Raw genomic sequence first — 16855 nt, 5'->3', positions numbered from 1 at the left:
GTCGAGCATTGTCCACGTTTCGTGCCCGTAGAGGACTACTGGTCTTATTTGTTTATGATACATTTGGAGCGAGGGTGAAGCTTACCAGACCTTATGGTCTTGTGGAGTCAGTAGTAAGCACGACTACCGGCAAGAATATGTCTGCGTATTTCTCTGCTACAGTTGTCATCCGACGTCATCAACGACCCGAGGTATATATATTCGTCCACCACCTCAAACTCGTATGTCCTCCGTGAACAGCGTCACGGTGTCAAGTCCGTGAAAAACTACCGATCTTATAAGGAGTTTGTACATTGTCAGTTTCATACGGCGGCGTATGCTTCTTAATCGTAGCTATTTACGAACGTAGCAGTTTAATGCCGCTGGATCTCCTTACTAATGTTATTGTCCGTCGTCACCATCAATCCCAAATATACGAACTCGCCAACCACTTCTAGTTCATCACTGTCAACGGTTACCTTCCGTGCAAGGCACGCCCACGCGATTGACTCCTATGAACTTCTTTCTTTCAAATATTTGGTTTTCAACGCATTTATTTTTCACCCAATCCTCTTAGACTCTGCTTACAGTATAGCGTAGAGTAACGCAAAGCTCCTGGCTATCATTTCAACGTCATCTGCGAAGCCTAGGAGTTGGTTACCCTATGCTACTTTGGTGTATCGTATGCTACTTTGAAATCAATAAAGATGTGATACTCCCAACATTTCTACAAGCCCCGCCTAATGATTTCCAACGAAATTGTGTGCTATCGATGACAACCGGTGAAATAGTATCTGGGAGAGTATCTAGTAGGCGGCGTTTACAAACCTTATTTCACGATAGTTGCAGCCGTTGATCCGATCACCCTTTTTGAACAAACCACTCCTTCCATCTATGTACCTCCGGTAGCTCCCAAATCGTGGAAATAACCCCAGTGTTTCCAGCGTTTCTCGGCCTTGTTTTAAAGCTCTGCTATGGTATGCGGTCCTTACTGGCGGCTTCGTTAGTCTTCAGCAACCTGATTTTTTCATTTACTTCTTAGAGATCAGATCCCAAGTAACAATGTCAGTTTTATTGTACTCTTATGGTGGCCTTCAAGACAAATTCTGGTCTTAAGTGCCATCATAAGAGGGTAATAAAACCCAAATTGATACATGGGATGCTGGGACATTAGTATCTTCCATGGGGACTCTTAGGCACTTCGCCATTCAAAGAAATGCTTCCCCATGTCAATCACCTCGCGCTCGTTTGTGCTCAGATTCTCACCCTCGTCCCTTCACATGGTGGTTCGGTTTAGGTGTGTTTAGGTTCGGTAAAGCTCTTGCGAGTTTAGTTCACATTCTCGTCAAATTGGCGCATGTCATTAACTCGAAATCGTTGTTTTAAATCTTTCCAATCTTTGTCCTCCTTCTGACGCGTTTTTCTCGTCAGAATCGTAGTTAACTGTTTCCTTGCTCTTCGGTATTAGGCCAAGTTCTCCCTAATGGCAATATTCAGATATTTTTTCCAATCCATTGTTATCATCTCCACCGATTTTTAGCAGTCCCTGTCAAACTCAAAATTTGGTATACTTCGAGGCATCTTGAAGCACCTAACTCCTCGGAAGAAGACATTGACTCATAAAGTATTCACGCATAGTTCTGGGCAGCCTGCGGGTTATCTAGCTGCTTAATATTCAGCCGAGAAGGATGGCTTTGACGTGGCTGGTATACGGTTGACAGTTTTGAGCGTACATATACTGCTACTAGGTGACGGTCGAAGTCAATATTCGCACCAGGATGTTCCCGATGTAAGAGAAGAACGGGACATCTGTGATCTTTGATCTATGATCTATGGCAACCCGAGCAGGAGCGAAGAGCAAAATAATATCAAAATGTGTTATTGGAAATCAAATAACTCATATCAAAATTTGGTCTTGTTTTGGCTGATATAGTTGGTAAAATAACAAAAAATAATATCAAAATTTTACTCCTTTAAGGCCAAAAGAACTTGTGTTATTTGAATAACAAAGCAATAACATGGCTGTATTCAGAGTTTAGAATAACATGTTTTAGTATTATTAAGGTATTGAATAACAAATGCAGTAGTATATGAGATATTAAAAATCATTTGATAAAATAGTTATAATCTAAAATCTCTTTAATCAATAAAAAAATTGTACAAAATATATCGAATGTCATTTTAAGGCCAAAATAAGATATGATAACAAAATCAGTTATTAAACTCATCTTACAACCACTGTTTCAAATACCTACTCAATAACAAAATGTGTTATCAATGTATCTCCATATCTATTCAATAACAAAATATACCACTATAACACAGTTTGATATTGTTTTTATATTATTTGGTCTTCGCTCCTGCTCGGGAAGCTGCGAAGTTTATACTTTGGCCGTTATAGTGCGTGTCGGTGTGCAGGCTATGGAGTTCTATGGATGGTAAATGGTTGAATAATGCGCTCCAGAACTACCACGAAGTTCCCCAACCTCTTATTCAGCAACTCCTATCTCTACCTCCTCGTGGTACCATCCGGGATACGTTCCTTAGTGGAAATCGGACAACCGGTGGAAACTAGGGTCGTATGCGGACAGATAAGAATGATGGACGGGGTTCTATAAATTCTCTCGCCGCAACGCAACCTGTGGGATACCAGGGCGCCCTCCACAGTAATTCGCCCTTGCTGCATCAAACCGATCACTGATGCAGTGGACGATTTCTTACCGTGCATACTCTCTCTGCCGAAAAACAAAGAAATGAATGAGGTGAAGAGGAGAATAGGGAAGGAGCAGGACTTGAACGATGTGCTAGCAGAGGTTTAGTCCTGACCCTCGTCTATCCTCAACACGCCGACTCGTTGTGAGTCTACAAACGAAGATGTGGCTCCAACTCTCTACTCACGGGTCGAGATTCACTCTCCCTGATCTCTGACTGTGTGCTGGAGCATGGACTGAAACAAAAGGAGAGCCGAACAGTTATGGCCAGTAGAGTGGCTGTACATTCGCTCAAACAATCTAAAAATATGTAACGTCGAGTATGAGAGTTACTCAAAAGTTGCTGAGATCTCAGCAAGCTTACCGATCTAGCGACAGGACATTGTCAGAGTAAATATCATCTTCGGAATCTCGGTTTCGTACAAGATGATATTTAACCTCGGAACACTTGCTCTGCAATCGTGGAGCACAAATAGTACGCAGACTGCAGTATCTCAAAAAGGGGAGATCTGGTTGGCATCGCCGATCAGGGTACTAGGTTCATAAACCTAGTCATCCCTGATTGGCACATGACTCGCTCCACCTGCCAGCCTTCATCAATAAGTGATAGGTAAGCTTGAAACGTATAATAAAATAATAAGACGGGGCATAATACAATAGTTCAAAATACTGGACACAGTGGTAAGAGTACCCTACAGAGGAGGGATGGAGTCCTATCTTCCTTGCCGACTTGGGCGTGCAAATCCCCGATAATTATCTTGTCTTGATGTCCCGTAACGAGCAGCTGTCATATGTTGCCTCCAGCTATCCATCACGCTTCCTTCTCATCGTCGGGTCTACTTTCGTACGGACAGTGTACGTCGATGATGCTGCAATTTAAAAAACCTTTATCCTTTATCCTCAATAGACTCATCCTCGCATTGATCGCCTTCCATTCTATCACACGATCCTGCATTCTACCCAATCCTACAAAGCCCGTTCTAAGCTCGTTGATAATGCCACTGCACTGGTAAAACTGGGCCTTTTCGTCAGGGGATCTTCCAAACCTTCTGCAAATGGATTTTGTTCCAAAGAAAACAAAAATAAAAAGTTGTAGAACTTTCCCTTCCCTTCGTTCCCTTCCCTTGTAGAATTTTCCCTTCGAAAGACAAGTTAAAAAATTCCATTGCTTTATGATTGTGTAACTACGAATGCTCATTTCTCACTTACAGTTTGCACTTGAGATATTTTCAATTTTGTTCACTTTCTTCTCTCACCTTACAAATGTAGATTTTCATTCAAACTTTGCATTTACAGCCGCTTTTCCAACTTCCACAGAAATAATTCCCGGTTGAAAATTAAACATTTCTCCGATCCATAGCCAACCGCTACTGTAAGCAGCTTGCCTGCCTCCAACAACAACGGTGTGTCTTTGTTGATTTGAAATTCACTATTTGAATGGGTTTTCACGCTATATGCGCTTACCTCCATTGAAACATCAAAAGAGAAACAGCGAGTTACTCATGGAAATTATAAACCTTTGTTGATATCCTACTGGGTGGATTGGATACGGAAGGCCTTTGAAAGTGTTACACGGAATCACTGCAGAGATTTGGGAAATCCTTTCCGGGAGAAAATCCCGCCTGGTGTCACCATAGTTTTAGCAAGCGCTAATCTGGACTAAATCGATGTGGGACAATTTTTGGAGTGCAGTGCCTTCAAACAGAATTAACTTGGGGATTCTGTTATGTTGCGTGTGCTGTGAGAGGCCATTATGTTGCATGCCTTTTGTAAAATGACATTGTTAGGGACTGCAATGTAATTCAAATATAGTGTCTGTAGTAGCGGCTGTGTTTAGTACCTATAATATTCCCGACATTTTATAATTATGAATGAATGGCTGACAACTGAATTGTGGAACTTTAATACTGATGGACATTTTTTGTTAATTTTATAATAAGTTGCGAGTAAATCAGGCAACCATTATTTTAAATATCAACTTAACGTTTAATTTATTCAGCCTCCTTTAAATACTTTAATCACACTAAACCGGCATTGCACTCTCAATTCCACCATCATCATTACTTGGCCAGACTTCCTTAATTCCAATATAAATCTGATCTCCAACTGCATATTTTTTTCCAAATGAGTTGACAAAACGCAACCCTACTTAAAATAGTGCGGAACTACGGCCTCCGGAGAGAGCAATTATTTTTACACTCCAATAACCGACTCCGGCTTGGCCTAGATTTGGAAGCAGAAAAGAATCCCCTATTATCCGCTTCGCTTGTCTTTACATGTGGAAAAAATGTTCCCATCCTGCTGGTTGTCTAAACGGATATGGTGCATTGCAGTAAACACGGAGGCTGAGTGTTCTCCCCTTCCCTCCCCTACCGTCCCCTTCCCCAGTGTAAGTTTTCGTCGGATGAATAACTAATGAGAGTTGTGTAATTAATTAATGCTAATCAATTAGCATTGTGGGCAGTTCACAATTTATGTCGGCCAAATTGAAACAACGTACGATTCTAGTCAATTCATATTTATTTGAGCATTCGCTGTGATTATGTGTGAGCGTGCGGGTTTTTGTTTATTCAACAGTTACAATTTGATGCTGACTACAGGAGCTGTTTTTTGCATGCAGCACAGAAGCAACATTATCAGAGATTTATTATTTTAATGCATTTCAGTTCTGACAGCGATAGTATTAGATTGGAAGATAAATAAATTTATTACACTCGATTCTCTATATTTACATTACTAGATGGCGGCCTCGTAACGATGCTACGCGAAAAAAGTTGCACAAAAATAAACACAATCTCGCAATACACAGCTTTATCAACCATTTTGATTTTCGTTTCAGCTTACAATTATTGTATATGTCAAATTTGCAGAGCCATCCAATTCGTATGCATCCAGAATTTATGAAAATGAAACTATAAATATTAATAAATTAATTGCTGTGGAAACCCACAGCTCAACATCACAACTGGGGTGGGACTGCACAAAAATTTCAAACACGCTTCGCTATTTTACTACTATAACTGGTTAGGACCAAAGTAATTTTTTGCCTTCCGTAACATTGAAACATTGGATTTAAAATTACTACACAATAGCCACAAAAATGAGCTAAAATCATTCACAGTTTTGCCGAGCAAACGTTGTTTGACAAACAGAGCCATCATTCAATGATAAGAGATACCCCAGGGGATCAGCAGTTACGAGCAAGCGCTCAACATTAAAGCATCCTATTATCCAGTACATTCAAACAGAAGCAATTTACATACACAACATTTACTACCATTGTCTGTACCGTTTTCATTTGCCAACATTAATATGATTGCCATTATCGTAGACTCAACATCGCAGTAATTGATTATTCCACCCATTCATAACAGTTTTCCACCTAAAGCCAACAAGCAAATAAAACCTAACGTGCCGGAGGGCAAATTAAACTTCACACCACTTATCCAGCGGTGTGCAATTGTGTATGTGTGGATGTTTGTGTCTCAGGAAAGTGGAATACGTTCTCCTATCTCTACTATTTTTATTACATCACAAATTAATGTTATGATATTTCTGATGTGCCTTTTTGTTGCAGTTAACTTTTAACAGTCAATATGTTTAGATCATGTCTTCATTAACACTAGATTTATCCAGGCTATGTGGAACGCCTAAAACTCTATCACCTACGGTGTCGTTTTAATTGATATATGTATACTTCTCTCCCAGGGGAAGCATATCAGGACCAGAAACCACTCCACTTGAAATAGTTATTCACAGTTACACAGTTTTCGCGTGCCAGCCCAGGTTCTAATTGTCCCGCTTAAAGATTCCCTTGGCGTCACTTCGCACGTTCACGGCATCCGGATTGACACAGGTAGGGATAGCGTTGGACCATTTGCCGTTTTTGAGACATTTCAACATTTTAGCTCCCCGCAGCTCCAGCCCTGCATCACAGGTGAACGTGATGCTCTCGCCGATCGAGTAGTAGAACTTAACCGACGACATCCTTCCGCTGATGGCTGTACCCGGGTACGAGCATGCTTGTACACCTAGAAAAGCAAATAATAATCAGTTTATTTATGTGTTTTCTGTGGAAGTGGAGTAGCATAAAATTGTTTATAGGATTACACGGTAATAATCGGATAACATTCAAGTATTAATCGACCAAAAATAATGTATTATAGATTTGCTTCTCGATCTGTAAAATACATTCAAATCGTTTTTTTTTTTTGCGAAATTTGTATAAGAAACACGCGAATATGATTAAATGAAACTGAATTTTGTTTGACTACGTTTCGGAGCGTAAAGGACGAATCACTGAATATCACGGATGGCTACAAGACTCTTATGAATCAGCTTGACAATCGCAACCTTTCAACTTTCGCCAGGTGTCTGAGGGAAATTTCTCCGAGTAATACATAGAGCTCGTGACTCGCTTGTGTTACCCGGAGCTTTCCATTTGTACTCCGGCAAAAACAGTCCGACACACTTATCATTCTAATATGGCAAGTCCACGTATGTCTTCCGTAAGCATAGTTTGTGTGTCAACGTCAAGGGCTATCAGTCTGATTAACGTTTTGTACGTCATCAGCATCGTGCGACGGCGTATGCACCTTGACATCGAATCGTTTTGCAGAGGACAAAAGAAACCGAATTTCTGGCTGGAATGCGTCGTTGAATTTCCTTACTCGTATTGTTGACGGCGGTGACAAGAGATCCCTAGCCCTAGCGGACTGATTGGAGTCTGTAGGTTGTTTCTCTTCAGTCCAAACCTTTAGTATAGTCTGATGGATTACACAAAACCGCCATTCACTCCCGACTTTCAAAAGTTCTGCGGGCATGCTGTCCTTTCCAACTGCTTTGCTGTTTTTCAGCTCTCTAGCTGCTTTTCTAACCTCGTCCAAAGTTAGTGAAACGTCGTCTTCAGCAGCATGTAACATTAAATCGATTTTATGCCCCTCGTCACCAATTTTCTAGTCGTCTCAGAAGTCGGAAAATACTGTCGAACTGGTCGAGCCTTTTTCCTGGTGCCGGTAGGGTTGTTGAAGAGAACTGTTTTCTTCGCACTGCATCTGGCATCCTTACGACGTGTCCAGCCCACCGTAGCCTACCGACTTTCGCCAGATGTACGATGAAAATCTCTCCATTAAGTGCATGTAGTTCGTGATTTATACGCCTCCGGCATTTCCCGCTTGCCGATTGTTATCCGCCAAATATCATCCGCAACACATGCCGCTCAAACACGGCAAGGGCGCATGTGTCCTCATCCTCAGTGAGTAACCTCACAGCTTCAAGTTCATATAGTATTTCCGGTCTGATAAGGGTTTTGTACATTGTCAGCTTCGTACGACAGCGCATACTTTTTGATCGCAGCGTTTTACGAACAGCCCGATTTCCTGCTTAAATGGGCCACTTGATCTCCTTACTAGTTTTGTTGTCCGCGGTCACCAGCGGTCCCAAATACACGTGGGAGGCACTCATTGGTTTCCTTTGAGCCTCTTTCTTTCATTTATTTGGTCTTCGACGCATTTATTTTCAGCCCATTGTTAGCTGGCATAGATTACCTCCGCCGTCGCAAAGTTCATGGCTGTCTACAAAGCCTAAGAAAACATCACTCGATCCAATGAGCTCTGGTCAGTCGCGTCAGCTAATCCGGAAAACAATGTTCGTATATTTTCTGCTACAGCTGGTCTCAATCAACTATATCGTATGCTACTTTGAAATCAACAAAAATGTGATGGGTGGGCACGTTGTACTCCCGACATTTCTACAAGATCTGTCGAATGGTGAAAATGTTGTCAGTGGATACACAGCTTGTCCATCATCCTCAATCGTTACCCTGTTAAGAACTCCATCTTGGACACCATTCAAGTACATCGAAGTACAACGAAATGTTGCTTCTAACGCCTAGCCAGTTCCGATCTTTCGGTAATCAGGTTCCTCTTCTTGTCGCTGCACATAACAGGAGTTGGCACGGTCCGGTCCCTAATTCCATTGATCATTTTAAAGAAGTTTCTCGTCTCGTTTCTGGCATTTTTTATGACGGTGAAGTCTCTTTTCGGCAACTCTAGCATCTCTCTCTGCTCTGGCGTGTCATAGTTGCTGGTAACATGTGAGTCCTGGCTCGATTCTTCTCGTCAGTGTCGAACCACCCACTGGAAGTGGCTGCAACTGTAGTATCCAAAACTCCTTTAGCAATTGGCCGCAGTGGTTCAAGGTCCCCAAAAAGGATCCCCGATGGCTATCTTTATGGCATGTCCTGGCCACTCTCCATGTGTCTTTTCGAGAAAATCATAGAAGCCCTCCTTCAAGTCATCAGGTTTGTCGTTCGTTGGTGCGTACACATTGATCAGGCTGTAGTTTAAGAATTTACTCTTAATTCTAAACACACATAGACGACCATTAATGGGCCTCTACCTAATGACACGTTTTAGTTGTTTACCATATAATACGAATCCGACTCAATAGTCGCTTGCTTGGCAAGGAACAATCCGTGGGTGGGATTATCGTCATTAGCCGCCCCTAAACTGGAGACTGATACTCACAGCTGGTCAGGCTTTGAGCCATGAGTGCCTGCTTCCCTGTCGACATACAAGATACGACCCTAGTCTCCACCGAGGTTGGTTACCCAATCTCCACTAAGGTTTCTCGTATCTCGGCTGGTACCACGAGGAGGTAGGGATATAGGAGTAGCTGGATAAGAGGCTGAGCACAACTTTGAGGTCTATTTTATGCTGACAGGCACGCGGGGCACTGACGGTACTTGTTATCCAGCCAGTTCCCAGCCGATCCCAAGTATATGAACTCCCCAAGCAACAATGTGAGTTTTAGTCTACTCTTATGACGGTTTTCAAGGCCAATTTTGGTCTTAAATGCCATCATAAATGTGTAATAAAACCCAAATTGTTACTTGGGTCATCAATTAGTTGAAGTTCATTGCCGTCAATATTCACTTTCAATGTTGAACAACCCAAAAAAGTGGAACTTTTTGTTGCTGCTGTTTTAAATGGGTAAAATGTTATGTAAAAATCACAAGAAATCGATTGACGATGGTCTTAACGCGCAGAAATGACTGGAAGTAGCCTATTTTTCACCATTAACCCCTATTCCTTAAGGAAATTTAAGAAGAATCGTTTACGAACTCTCTCTAATTTGAAATTCTATGGTAAGGAAAGTAGAAGTATGTTAGAAAAAGAAATATGATCGATTTTATTTCAATACAATATCATCCAGGGGTCTGATTTGCCCTATTTTTCTCAAGCATTTTGTACTATCCAGTTTTTCACGAGCGATCGTGGCGGTAAGTGGGTACATTTTGGTTTTGACATTCAATACAGGTGTGGTTACTATGGAAGCCTTTACGATTGTTTGCTGCCTGACTGCAAAAATTTGAACCTTAATTAGTTTTCGCAGACCGGTTGAGGAGGAATTTAATTGAACAGAAGCATAGCTTTGTGCTTTTGTAGCTATTCTTTTCTGAAACACCTTCGGATTGGTGCAAATTGATTTCAACCGGGAAATTTTAAAACGGTGAACTGTTGAATATGAACAAACAAAATCGAGTAACCATTCTTTCTGCCCTCTCCTACTTTATAAACTACCAAAAAAATATCACCGGTTTTTATTTGCCATGATGGAGGCTTCCATTGCGACCACTGCATTTAATGTCAAATGCAAAATGTACCCACCAGCGAGTTGTACCCACTAAGCGTCTGGATGGCTTGTGGAAAACTGTATAGACAAACTTTTCAGAGATTTTAAAGAAGATATTTTGTTTTTCAAGTTGAAAAGGTCATTGAATCGAACGATGATCGAGTTTTTCATTAAAGTGTCGTCGTCAGTTATCGTACTCAGGTTAGAGTGTGGCAGGACGGCCAGTCGCTGCCGACCGCCTTCAGTAAGCTATTTTGGTTGTACCATCCAATTTTGTTCTTCCAACTCTATTATTCCACATAGGTAGGGTATGTTGCTGCTTCGTCGTAATTGCCTATTCCCGTCCTATCCAACACAAATTATTAAAATATCAGCGTTTGTTATAACACACAATGCTAAAATTTTAGTTTGTTGACTATCATACGCAATCAATCAAAGTGAGCTGAGATCTATTTAAATGCTTTTTTTTTCATTGAAGAATTCCTACCAGCCAAATTTCCTACGTTTTTTCGTGTGACAAAAAAGAAAATGTCGACTAATCGTTTCAATTTCCGTCATTCATACATGAAATTAACTCACGCAAGGCATTGTCGTTATTCTGCAGCCGGGAAAACTTGCATGACCAGCAGAATTTTTTGCAGAAGAACATTTGTCATGCCGTGCTACACAAATACATGCGCGCTGATTTCGTAAACATTGTTGTGATTTTTAGTTCGGACGATGAAAAATTTTGTTGGATGGATTTTAAAACGGTACCGCCATCCGGGGTGAGATTGTGCCACGGGGGTGAGATTGTGCCAAAAACCAAAAATGTTTATTTGTGAAAATTTATTATATCTATAGGAACTTGTGACCCAAATTCAAAATGATGATGAACATAACATATTTATTCGTAACTTAGAATGGAACACAGATAATATTAGCAAACTATTTAGCCTAAACAGGGTTTCAAAGTTCGCGATCAAAAATACTCGGAAATAACGCTTGTAAAAAATGTCCCGCATAAACCAACCCAAACAAGAAATCGCATCAACTTGCTATTTAGAAGGTATATGAACTAATCATTTACAATGTATTGATAGGTTATTATGTGTTGGATGAGTTTTGATTACGAAAATAATATTTTTCGAAACTTGGTACTTTTCGAGCTTCACGGGGGTGAGATTGTGCCAAGCCATAATGATCCATCCATTTTGTGGATTTCACATACACAACAAAAATACGCCAGTATACACCAGTACACTCACATTCTTTACTATTGAGCACAATATTTTGACAGATTAGATTGCATCATCCATTTTGGAGCAAACAGCATCATAGGTCTGCTAAAAAATTTAAACTAATTTTTACTTTTTCTCTAGAAATTTCAAATACTTTGATTAAACACTCTAATATAAGACGAATATATTATACCGTGTATAAACTGCCAGTTTTAAGGTGGCGGAAGGGGGTGGGATAGGCCACATGTTCTGCGGCCGCGGGTTCTCGAACGAAGTAATGGTTACTTTTGTTAACTAATGATATAGGTATGCCCCCTTAGGATACACCCCTTCATATATCTCGTCCTTGTTAACCCTAGAAACGCTACTGACTATATAAAGGCTGTTCATAGACTATGAATTTATTTTTAGTTATTTCCGACCTCTCCGGGTTATTTTCGTTCATACTTTTTGTATGATGCGTTGTTTTTTTCCGACCCCCTGCCCCTAATAGTCAATTTAGTTCATGGACGGCCCCATATGAACTACTTTATACTTATATTTATGTGTATTGTTTATAAACATACTAATGTTCACTGTTTAGGTTTTTTTGCCTAACTTTATGTTTTTGGCACAATGTCACCCCCTAGAAGGGGTGAGATTGTGCCAAAGTTCATGCACTTCTAGTAAAACTAGGTTTCATTGTAACTAAACCATCTCTACGGTAGTTGTTAATTGAACAATTTAGTATATATTGACAGGTTTGAAATCAACTTAGTTCCTAAATTGTGTGTATACTGAGCCAAAGAACAAAAACATATGCTTTTTTGGCACAATCTCGCCCCGGATGACGGTATGACGAATTTAAGAAATAAATTCAGTTGCGTAATTTCATTAAAATGCTTTTATAATCGCTTTTTAGTGATTTCAAAGTGCACGGGTCGGAAGATAAGTGTGTTTGAGTCAAATCAGCACAAGAACTTTTGGATTTCTAAAGAACTTTCTCATGAAATCCGTTCCAGAAATGATGAAAATTAGAGTGGCTTTACTTACTACGACGGGAATTAGAAATGAATTTGGATTTCTAAAGAACTTTCTCATGAAATCCGTTCCAGAAATGATGAAAATTAGAGTGGCTTTACTTACTACGGCGGGAATTAGAAATGAGTCCCCTGCCACTAGACTATTGGACTATCTAATATAAGCGGAAACGGCGGTAGCTTAACGCAAAAAGCCTTCGAGAACCAACCGAAAGATTGTGGGTAGAAATCCCTCCTGCCATTGCATCAGACGCTTCTTCACTTCCCAAAACAGAGTTTTACATTTGACTGCGTAGAGTCAGCTACTTATCACTGTAAAAATGGTAAACACAAATTTCATTTCAAGAAATATAATTTTATCTCAAAAATTCCGACGCCCTTGTGTTCCCAGACTACTTTAATCAAAAATCTGTTATCATCACAAGGAATTCGCCAACCTTGTAGTACGAAGTTTGAAAATAATTATCAATTCGAATCAAGAATAATCTAAATTGTAGCCTATAAAATGCTTCTTACAATCATCTTTCGCCATCTACAGCCTAATTCTATGAATGTTTCTTGTAGCATCTTTTCTCAGCTTTCCAATGGTGGTCCTTAAATCGGTCGGGTGGCTCGTGGCGAAAACAGCGATTTTCTGATAAAATTCAATATGGCGAAAAAAACCAAGATAAAAATTTTTACTCCATTTGAAAGCCATGTTCTTCTTATTTACAGAACCATGCTGTTTGTTAGTTGTTTCATTGCAAATTTAGGAAATATTACATGATCACATAGATATCACATATCAAGGTTTGCTAAAAATTCAACTTGATTTTATACTATCCGGAGTCCCGGCGAACGGGGGTCCACTGATTCAAGTTATTAAAAATGTAATTCCTATTTTTTACCCATTTTCAACCAATCAAGTAAAAAAGTTCCAATATTTAAAAAGCTCGTGTCGGTAGTGGCCCGTTTCAGCGAGAATTACTCAAATACATCCCGTATTTGTCAAATAACCCCTTCAAAAATAATTAATATTTAAAAGCAACTCTTTTTACATTTTTGAAAAAAATTATCCAAGCAATTTGAAAAAAAAAATTAACTAAACTGGCAATACTGTAATTTGTTTGTTTCAATTTAAATTTTTAATAGCTTTTAATACATTTAGCTTTCAAGTAACATTTCAACTGAAAAACTCCAACGCTATCGTGTTTCCCAGACTTCTTCAATTAAAAACATTTATCGCCACGAAGAATTTTTCACTAAACCCTAGGTACAGCGTTTTGACGCAAACGACTTCCAACTTCTCATGTAAAATTAAGAGCAAAATTACATTGGATAAAACTTACACATAAGGTACCCCGGGGCAAGTGGGAATACGGAGTAAGTGGGAACGGAGCTCATAACTCTCTACAGCTTCATTTTCTCCAACCGAACCTTTCTAGAAATGAAAGATACAACTCAAACGCATGTATTAAAATTATAGATTATTTATAACAGGCATTCCAAACATCAAAATTGGACTTTAAATTTGAGCGTTATTTTCAATTTGCGTTGTAAGTTTGACGCACCTTTCTATAAATGATATTTTGGCCACAGGCTTTACGTAAAAGTACATGTTTTTCTGACAGTAGGTAAACATAATGAGTGTATTAACAAATTACACCCGTAAACTAGTTGTTTAATTTAACAAACGGCATTAAAAAAATGGGTCGAAATAAGGTCGGCACTTCAAAGCACCTGGGCAAGTGGGACCTATTAAAAATAAAGACTTTCAGCACAAAACTTCCTGTCATAATACATTTTTTAGATGAACTACCGAACATTTTCAATTCAATTACACAATATTTATACCAGTAAAGCTTCAAAATAAAAGCGAAAAGGATTAAACCAACAGGACCCAAAAAAAAGTTCATTAGCACAGCTTATGAGGGAATAAACAGTTAGGTCACATTTTGGTTCCACCTAAACGATGTTAATTGAATATGTGAAGGTAAATTTGATATAATTAAGCAAATCTGCAACTGGAATTGAAACAATAAAGTGTTGTGGTTATTATAGCGTAACTATCTCTTATGAGTAGCTCTACCGAATTGGGCATGGTAGAACAAACAGATCATAATCGTATTTTCGAGCTATTAAACAATGATAAATCCTAAATTACGTCTCGCAAGAATTGGATACAACGACATATTCAACTACATTTCATTACAATAATGCTTTACAGCGTAATTGCTCACAATCTGTGTTTTATATAAATTATAAAGTCGCCCGTTGTGATCTGATTTTGTTACGCTATTTTTGAATGAACCCTTCGTACAAATATTGTTTTTGATTGCTTCTTGCAATGCTTTAACATTGCTGTATATTAACTTACACAATTTACTATTATTTTATGCTTTTTCAAATCAAATTTGAATATAGGTCCCACTTGCCCCGGTAAATGGGGCAAGTGGGACCTATCGCCATAATTTTGAAAATTTTCCTCCAGATTCATTTTATGTAAATTGATATGCCTTTTTCGTAATTAATCCTTCAAAGTGATACCACTGAAGAGTTTCTGTGCTGAAAGAATTTTGAAATAATCATAGGTATAGAAAACACAGTGGAATAAACCCAAACTATGCATTTTTAGGTCCCACTTGCTCCGGTGTACCTTATCAGAAAAAACATTATCAATCCAAATCCAGAATAATCTATTGCTAAATAAGTGCGCTAACAGGGAAAAGTGGGAAAGATGTAGTGACAACCGCTATATGACCATTGACCAATTTTAGTCATAAGTAGGTTGCTGCAACTAAAAGGGCGACAACTGTGCTACTTGGGTGAAATAATCTTATTCCAAGTAACAGGTTAACTACTCACTAGTTCGACCAAACCTCGTGATTTTAGTCATGACCTTGAAATGCCGTCAGGCATATATTAATATTTTTTGAAACGATGGTTCTACAATTGATGAAGGGACGGTAAGGGAAAGTAATGAAGAAGGATTGTTTAGGAATGGAGGGGAAAGGAAGGGGGCACCTTCCAGCATTGAACAAAAGATAGGAGTCACAACGACAACTTGTTAAGCGTAGCTACTTATCACCCCCCCCCCCTCTTCCTTTCCACTCTTTCCCCTCCTTTCCCAAAAAAAATTGTGTGAGAAGGTCATGATTGCGACTGATTCGATATTCAAATACCAGGAACTTGGTCAAACTCAAAATAATAGATAAACTGCGTCTGAATATTTTGAAAGATTTTTTAGAAATTCCACAGTTAATAGTTTGGGACTCACATTTTGGTAAGCCTCCCGACCATCGCCCGTTATCCTGGCAGGCAATTATCGGTTGACCTTGCATCATATATTCCGGGTTACAGTTGAACTGCACTACATCTCCAGCTCGGTAAGGTGGCGTTCCCTGGGCATATCCATTCTGCGGTGCACCCGGATGGAAACATTGAACCTCTGAAAATAACCCAAGAGGTAATCACATTACCATTTATCTCTTATCAAAAACAATGTTTTCAATGACCTACCAACACACGTCGGAAACGGCCCTCCCCATTCACCGGAAGGTAAACAGATAGCCTCGCTAGGTCCTCTTAGTCCATAACCGGGAGGACAGGAAAATGCCGCCCGTCCACCGACTTCACGGGAAAGAATTGCCACCCGCGGAGCGGAACCGTTACTGCTAGCTTGAATCGGTACCTCTCCACACTCTACACTTTCACAGACCGGTAGTGGGGCACTCCAATTTCCACTAGGCAAACAAGTGCTTTCTGGTGTTCCGATCAATGCATTTCCATTTGTGCACGAGAATAGAACTCTAGTGCCCATCATGGTTTCCGAGGTACTTGCCGATAACCCTCGCCGGACTTGGATTTCATTGCAATGAACGGGCTGTTGAAAAAAGAATATTTTATCTTTAAAAAATTTATATAAAAACTTTCCTGGAAAGTACCTTTACTATAACCTCCACTGAATGCGTATGCCTTGCCGGAGTAACACAGGTGAAGATACCGGAATCGTCCTTAACGGCGTGCATAATGCTAATTCGGTACTCCAACTGCGGATCTCGACCTTCATCTGAGCTCCAACCTTCCGGGTACTTTCTATAGTCGTGGCTCACATTCCATTTGGGATTTCCAAAACGTCTCATCCATAGACACTCCAAGTGCACCGTCGTTCCCGGGTAAACGATTAGCTTTCCATCGTTGCTCTGCGCAATTGGACCATTTTGATGACGAATCAGAATTGTGGGTGATTTTTCCACTGTCATAGATAAAAAATCAAAAATGTCATTGTAAGCAAATAAAAGACTGCAACTAC

At 39.8% G+C, this 16855-nt stretch overlaps 1 protein-coding gene across 1 annotated transcript in view; it reads right to left on the bottom strand.

Moving 5' to 3' along the window:
• Positions 1 to 6479: 6479 nt before the first annotated feature.
• Positions 6480 to 16855, bottom strand: part of LOC128741813 (uncharacterized) — a 39703-nt gene continuing 29327 nt past the window's right edge. Inside the window, exons 12-15 of the mRNA XM_053837873.1 lie at positions 16488 to 16798; positions 16063 to 16426; positions 15821 to 15991; positions 6480 to 6721 (exon numbers count right to left, since the gene is read on the bottom strand). Of these exons, the coding sequence (XP_053693848.1) occupies positions 6480 to 6721; positions 15821 to 15991; positions 16063 to 16426; positions 16488 to 16798 (1088 nt within the window). The remainder of the gene's footprint in view (positions 6722 to 15820; positions 15992 to 16062; positions 16427 to 16487; positions 16799 to 16855) is intronic.

Source organism: Sabethes cyaneus, chromosome 3 (assembly GCF_943734655.1).
Source record: "Sabethes cyaneus chromosome 3, idSabCyanKW18_F2, whole genome shotgun sequence".
NCBI classification, from domain to species: Eukaryota; Metazoa; Arthropoda; class Insecta; order Diptera; family Culicidae; genus Sabethes; species Sabethes cyaneus.
Note: the sequence above shows the minus strand (reverse complement) of the source record. Positions and strands in the feature narration are given on the sequence as shown.